Source organism: Podarcis vaucheri (genome assembly GCF_965113315.1).
Source record: "Podarcis vaucheri genome assembly, chromosome: 13".
Taxonomy (NCBI): Eukaryota; Metazoa; Chordata; class Lepidosauria; order Squamata; family Lacertidae; genus Podarcis; species Podarcis vaucheri.
In genome coordinates this window covers 37,506,343-37,513,754 of record NC_138751.1, presented here as the reverse complement: position 1 = coordinate 37,513,754, position 7,412 = coordinate 37,506,343, and the positions used below count along the sequence as shown (strand labels likewise).

At 47.9% G+C, this 7,412-nt stretch overlaps 1 protein-coding gene across 1 annotated transcript; it reads left to right on the top strand.

Annotated features, from left to right (window-relative positions):
* Positions 1 to 3,623: 3,623 nt before the first annotated feature.
* On the top strand, positions 3,624 to 6,401 carry LOC309516025 (uncharacterized protein). Its single transcript, XM_082194494.1, has 2 exons — positions 3,624 to 4,607; positions 4,693 to 6,401. Exon 2 carries the CDS (start codon positions 4,901 to 4,903, stop codon positions 5,957 to 5,959), a length of 1,059 nt encoding a protein of 352 aa, XP_082050620.1. The 5' UTR covers positions 3,624 to 4,607; positions 4,693 to 4,900; the 3' UTR covers positions 5,960 to 6,401.
* Positions 6,402 to 7,412: the final 1,011 nt, after the last annotated feature.

Genomic DNA, 7,412 nt, shown 5'->3' with positions numbered 1-7,412 from the left:
GCCCTAAGCACATACTTATTTTGCTTAATGGTCAACCCAGCCTTGCATACTGGAGAAAAAGCATACTATTATTTGGAACCCACAAACAGCTTTTCTTTCAAAATAAAGGAAGGCTAGCTTAAGAACACATTTTTTTTTTTAAAAAAAGGGTTTCTGAGTGTGAGTGATTCACAGAGGCTCTGTTCTCCTGGTCCCCTGTCACCACTCACCACCCTCAGCGATGGAGAATGGGCTGCCTCAAAGCCACCCACCTGTTCTGTGCATCATCATGGCCCTTTCAGATGTGTGGCTGAATGAGGCACTTTGTGCTTCTGGTGAACAACGAGAACACCTTGTACTCCTCAAAGGGGGAAAGGAAGAAGCTAAGAGAGGGTCTGAATCAGCTCAGGGGGAACCTAGCAATTGCTGTAAAAGGGGGAGAAATGCAGAGTTTATGAGGTACTTGCCCCAATGACCCAGCCAAACGCAAAACCACGAATTTCTTCAAGTGGAACCATTCGATTGGGTTTGAACATAAGAACAGCCCTCTAAGATTAGGTCAAATTAGACCTCCTACTCATAGAATTATAGAATTGGAAGCAGACCCTCCACGTGTCCCTATTTTCCAGGGGCAGTTCTGGATTTACAGAAGCCGTCCCAGTTTCTGATTTAATCCCGGAACGTCCCACTTTTCCTTAGGATGCCGCTGTTTTCATCGGAGAAATGTTGGAGGGTATGGAGTTACGTGACCTCCGAGCCAAGGAGAAACACAACTGTCTTTAGAAAACATATGAAGGCAGCCCTTTATGGCGAAGTTTTAAAATGTTCAAACGTTTTATTATGTTTTTATATATGTTGGCAGCTGCCCAGAGTGGCTGGGGCAACCCACTCAAATGGGCGGGGTATGAATAATAACATTATTGTTATTGTTATTCTTATTATTATTATGGAATAAAGGTAAAGGTAAAGGGACCCCTGACCATTAAGTCCAGTCGTGGCCGACTCTGGGGTTGCGACACTCATCTTGCTTTATTGGCCAAGGGAGCCGGCGTACAGCTTCCAGGTCATGTGGCCAGCATGACTAAGCCGCTTCTGGTGAACCAGAGCAGCGCATGGAAATGTCGTTTACCTTCCAGCTGGAGTGGTACCTATTTATCTACTTGCACTTTGACGTGCTTTCGAACTGCTAGGTTGGCAGGAGCAGGGACCGAGCAACGGGAGCTCACCCCGTCGCGGGGATTCGAACCGCCGACCTTCTGGTAGGCAAGTCCTAGGCTCTGTGGTTTAACCCACAGCGCCACCCGCGTCTCTATTATTATGGAATAGGACATCCTTATTTTCACTGTAGAAAGGTTGGAGGGTATGTAATTTCAATTGCACAATATTGACCTCATTGGTGTCTTGTATGCTGAAGGCCAAATGCATCGCTTGGGTCCCTCATTGTCCCTACTCAGTACCCTCCTCTTGGGGATTAACAACATCCCAGATGTGTGAACAAGCTGGGGCTTGAAGGTTTAAATTTGCAGCTGATCAGCTTTGGCCTCTGCTAGCCGTAATCCCTGCATATGTGCACATTCTGGAGCAGCTGCTGAAAAATCTGCATGAAGGTCAGCCTCATTCTCCTCCAGCCTCCATCTTGATATGCATAGGCTGAACTCAGCCCCTTTCTGTGACAGTCTGTCCTCAGCTCTAGGACCGAGGGAGCCATTGGCAGCATGTCCTCCGATGGGTTCCTTCCTTTGGAGCTGATGGGTCCAGTGGGGTTTCCTAGCAGTGGTGGGCAGCAGCAGGAGTACCCCGATCCGTATTCGGTAGTGAGCTGGCGCTTAAATTTCCCACAATGCCTTGGTACCATGTTACATGAGGGGAGCATTCTGGGAAACCAAAATGGTGCCTCATTTCCTCGGTGTTGATTGGTGGGCACAGCAGTGGGGCTGGGGCCCTGGCAGTTGCCTCAGCATGCCTTATGAAGACCTCACAGGCTATAGGGAACATGACACTTCGTCAGGGGACCCTCAGCCAACCCTTGACCTGCTGTTCCTCCTCCTCATTGTTGTTGTTGTTGTTGTTGTTGTTGTTGTTGTTGTTATTATTATTATTATTATTATTATTATTATTATTATTATTATTATTAAATTTTATTTATACCCCGCCCTTCCCAGCCAAGACCAGACTCAGGGCAGCTAACATTGGTATAAAAACAATTGATTGAAATACAACTTAAAAACAAGATTAAAATACATTAAAATGCAGCCTCGTTTCAGTAGGAACTCAAATCAAAAACTTTTTGGGGGATGAAAATGTCAAGTTGCGTTGCTGCTTGCTTTTGTTATAAGATAAACTGCTCCCTTTCCCTTATGGGGTATTCCAGAGCCCGTATAGAGTCCTTAAGTGGGTTCCCTATCAGCAGGAGAAAACAGAGGCCCACCAGCGTATACTGAGAAGCAAAGCGGCTAGTAAGCCTGATCTTTATTCAAGGAACTCTTGCAACAGAGTCCCCACTCACCACACGCAGGAGGGAGGAGGAACCCAATACAATGGTGTGCAAGCCCTTATATAGACTTTTGAAATTGCCCACCCTGTAGCCCAAGACCACCTCTGTAAAACATCATACATACATCACAGAAGGAGGCGGACTACAGCAGAAATCCTGTCTGCCAGGATACCTGATAATGGTCACTGATGGCATTACCTGGGCAGCCTGGCCATTCTTTTGTGATGGTTAATGCTTTAGTTCCTGAGTCCAGGGCACAGGCTCACCCTGTTCATACACAAATACAGTGGTGCCTCGCAAGACGAAATTAATTCGTTCCGTGAATTTTTTCATCTAGCGAATTTTTCGTCTTGCGACGCACGGTTTCCCATAGGAACGCATTGAAAATCAATTAATGCGTTCCTATGGTCAAAAAAAGTCCAAACAAAGCCAAATTTGGTACAACAAGAGTTTATTAAGTGCTCTTTAAAGTCACACATACTGTAAAGAGCATTTCAAAATTCAAACCCAGAATTTTTTTTAAAAAACAGCAGAGTGGCCCAATGGTCACAGAAAATCATAAAAAATGCAGAAAAAAACCACAAACTTCCAGATTCTTGCAAACCCCTCCCCAACTGTTCCCCCAGCCACCCAGCACACAGAAATTCAAATCCAGATTTTTTTTAAAAAAACAGCAGAGTGGCCCAATGGTCACAGAAAATCATAAAAATGCAGAAAAAAACCCACAAGCTTCCAGATTCTTGCAAACCCCTTCCCAACACCAAGTCCTTGAATTCCAAACACCCCAACCCAAAATCCAAAACCCCCCCAAAAAGTTTTAAAAGCTTAACTTACCAAATGGCTGCAAAAGAAGTTTTGGAAAAGCTTCAAAAATCACCAAAGTCTTTAAAAACCTCAAAAAAGGCTACCATGTACACTGCGTTCTATGAGTTGCTCCTCGAAGTCAAGTCGCAACTGTATTAACGGTGTTAAGAAAAAGGAAACAAACTTGCAAGACGTTTTCGTCTTGCAAAGCAAGCCCATAGGGAAATTCGTCTTGCGAAGCAGCTCAAAAACCGCAAAACCCTTTCGTCTAGCGAGTTTTCCGTCTTGCGAGGCATTCGTCTTGCGGGGCACCACTGTACGCCCTTAAGACAGGATTTGCAAGCAAAAAGACAATGGGAAGGATTTCCCCATTTGCCTCCCTTACTGCAGAGGAATATTTGAGAGTCAAAATGGCTTCAGGATTGCTCTCCCATACTGTTTCAGACACGTGGTTCATATATTTAGATACGTGTGCATTTATGAATCTTTATTCTATATTTGAGACCTTAAAATTCTTATAACGCTTTCTTGCCTTCTCTAAGTGAGTGGCAGCGCTGGGTGGGAGGAGGAGGGCGCTGGCCGTTCTTGATTACATGGGTAAAACAATATAGGCTGGCATTTTGATGCCAATGGCTTCATGTGGGTGCTATTGGAGGGGGGCACCCCTCCCAGAATAAACAAGCACCCTCTGTTGCTTCCTGTGGTGCATTAAAGTTCATTTACAACTTTAAAGGGCACGGAAGGACACTTTGAGGGCATTTTAACTGTTCACAGGTAAAGCTATTGCTTGCTGTATGGAGTGCTTTGATTTCAAGGTCTGGCAACCAAAGGAGGGTAAAACAGAGAAAATGGTTAGGGGTCTGTCTACCTAGACCCCTAAAGCAGGGGTCAGCAAACTTTTTCAGCAGGGGGCCGGTCCACTGTCCCTCAGACCTTGTGGGGGGCCGGACTATATTTTGAAAAAAATAAATAAAAATGAACATATTCCTATGCCCTACAAATAACCCAGAGATGCATTTTAAATAATAGGGCACATTCCACTCATGTAAAAACACACTGATTCCCGGACCGTCCGCATTTAGAAGGAGATAGGGCCAGATCCGGCCCCCGGGCCTTAGTTTGCCTACCCATGCCCTAAAGTGATTACAGGCTAAAGCCTTCCCTTGTTCATATTCCAGTCATTGCTGCCTCTTCCCTCTCTTTCATTTAGTGCCTCTCTCTGGAAGATCGAACTGAAAAAGCCTGCTCTGGTCCCCTGCCGCCCTGTTAGGCTTTCAAGGATCCAAGCCGCTGGAACTGGAAATAGAGAGAAAGAGACCAACGAGATAAGGTATGATTGACACATCTTGCAGAAAGTGCTGCTGCTCCAGTTACAGGCCTCTCTGATCCGTTTCTTCCTCTCTGGTTTGCTCAAGTTGCCTGTTGTCCTCCAAGGCGAAAGTCCAAGGAAGCTCTTAGCTAATCACTCGACAAAGAGCTCTTTGTTATGGATTCCTCTGAAGAAATATGACTCTCTGGATCGAATGAGGAGCGCTTGGTGCTGTGATCTCCATTCCTTACCACTTCAGCTGAGGGCTTTGCAAGCGCACAGCAAAAGCCGGACCTCCACCAGGCCCTCTGGAGATGTCTCCCTTCTCCGTAGCCATCCTGCTGTCGTGCGCCCTGGTGGCCCAGGCCTCCCAGGCTTGCCCCCACCCGTGCACCTGCTACGAGTCCTCCAGTTTCGTGGACTGCCACAGCCGCCACTTGGCCCAAGTCCCCCCAGGCGTCCCTCACGACACATGGATGCTGGACTTGAGGCACAACAACTTGAGTGGGCTAGAGGGAGGCGGCTTTGATGCCCTGTGGTCATTGAGAATTCTCCTCTTGTCCCACAATCCCATTGTGAGGATATGGCCCAACGCTTTCAGGACCCTGGGCTTTCTGGAGAAGATGGACCTCAGCCACAACCTCCTGGTCCACCTGCCGCACTACTTCTCAGACGACTTGACTTCTCTGAAGGAACTCAAGGTGTCCTACAACCACCTGGGAGCCTTGCGGTTCAACAGCTTGCAGTACCTGGAGAACTTGGAGAAGCTGGACCTGAGTCACAACCGGGTGACTTCGATTGAGAGGGGAACTTTCCGGGGCCTCTCCGGGCTCAGACACCTCTACCTTCAGTCTAACAGGCTTACGGTGCTCTACAACGGCTTCTCCTTCATGCTCCAGAACCTTGAGGTCCTCCTTCTGAGCAACAACAACATCAGCGCCATTGAGCTGGAGGCTTTCATCTCCTTGCACAACATGAAGCTTCTGTCCCTGACGGGCAACCAGCTCATCCATCTCAAATTCAAGACGTTCCTGAACATCCAGACCATTAGTACCCATATCCAATTTGCAGGCAACCCGTGGATTTGCGACTGCGACCTCCAGCGCGTTTTCGGCAAGATCATGAGTGTCCGGCACCTTCACGTGGATGACTACGAGAACATCACCTGCGCCAGCCCCTGGCAGCTGGCGGGGTCACCCCTCACGTCTGTGGACAGCCAGCTGTGCGTGGCAGAGACCGCCACTGTCCTGGTTATCACTGTCACTGTCTTGGTGACGGTGATCGCTGCTATTGTCATGGCAGAGAGGAACAGGAAGAAGAACCAGGGCAAGAACTGGAATGAACCCGAAGGTCCCTTTGACTCAGAGAAATGAGATGGGGTTGTTGGGGAGGGAGGGACCACTAAGTAATAGAAGTTGGCCTTCTGGTGTTCTTCAAGCTCTGTCTTACTCTCACCCATAACTCTAGGCCCTCCTATTTGCTATGAGGTTGGAGTGCTAGCCTGCTTCTCCCATTCCCATCCCCCACCCCCTCGTTCCTTGCAGTCATAGCCCCACCCTATTTCAAGCCCTGTAAACAAATGTCAGGATGAGGCTGGCCTTGTGTGGAATCACTGCCCCATGACACTCCCTTCTTCTCATTGAGAAGGTGACTATAGGAAATGCATACCTCAGATGAACCTTCTCGTCTGGCCTCCCTCTGGAGTTGAGGGCCAACATTTCTGTGGCATGCTTTCCCATAGAAAGCAGGGCTGTCTTAAGCATGTGCGGCGCTGGAGTGCAAATATCTGTCCAGCGCCCCCCCTCTGTTGCCCAGTCCCAGGCGCGCAGGAGGGCAGAGTCGGCCGCCCGCCTCAGCGTCTCGCTGGCTCAGTTGGCTCGCTGGCTCGCTGGCTCAGTTGCCCCCGAACTTGCGGCGTAGAGCCGCCCACAGCAGAAGAGCCCGCCACAGTGCTCCGACCAAAGCACTCCGACCAAAGGGCAGGCTCTTCCCCGGACTCAACTCTCAGGCCCCGGACCCAGTGCCCGGGTGCCCCGCACCCCTAGCACCTATGGGTAAGACAGCCCTGATAGAAAGTAAGGCAAAACAGATTAATCCGTTCCAGACTTTTAAAAACAACCCCTAAAACAGCAATTCAACATGAATTTTACCATGTAACGAGGACATTGATCCATAAAATGAAAGCAATAATCAATGTACTGTACTATAAAACAAATAAGACAGTATTGTAGATGATAAAAATTTAATTCCCCCCCCCCTTACCCACACTGATGATAGTCATTGTTTGGATGGGGGGGGGGGCTTTTATCGATTTCTGCAGTTACACCACCAATCAATCAGTAGCTGAATTGGGTTCCACACAGTCACAAAAACAAATTAACCGGAAAAGCCTCGGAAACAAAAATGCAAAATAAATAGCAAAAACAAAAATGCCAACCTGAATCCATTCCGGAAGTCCATTTGACTTCCGAAATGTTCAAAAACCAAGGCGAAGCTTCTGATTGGTGCAGGTGCCCTGGAAACAATAGCCGACAACCGCATTGGATGTTCGGCTTCTGAAAAATGTTTGAAAACCGGAACACTTCTGGGTTTTCAGAGTTTGTGAACCAAGGCGTTTGTGAACCAAGGTACCACTGTACTTATTCCTTGCCTCTCCCTGATCCCATTGGGAGCTGCCTTTAGCCTCCTAAAACAGATGCTAAGCAGAGACCTTCACAAAAGATCATAGGTGGGGACAGCTCCTCCCATTATTCAAGCACTTGATGCGATCTAGATTGGGGATGGGCAGAAGACAGGTGGGAATCTGCTAGTAGATCTGAGTGATTT

Excerpts from the sequence above, each read along its gene's own strand:
- LOC309516025 (XM_082194494.1), top strand. The coding sequence starts at position 4,901 with ATGTCTCCCTTCTCCGTAGCCATCCTGCTGTCGTGCGCCCTGGTGGCC.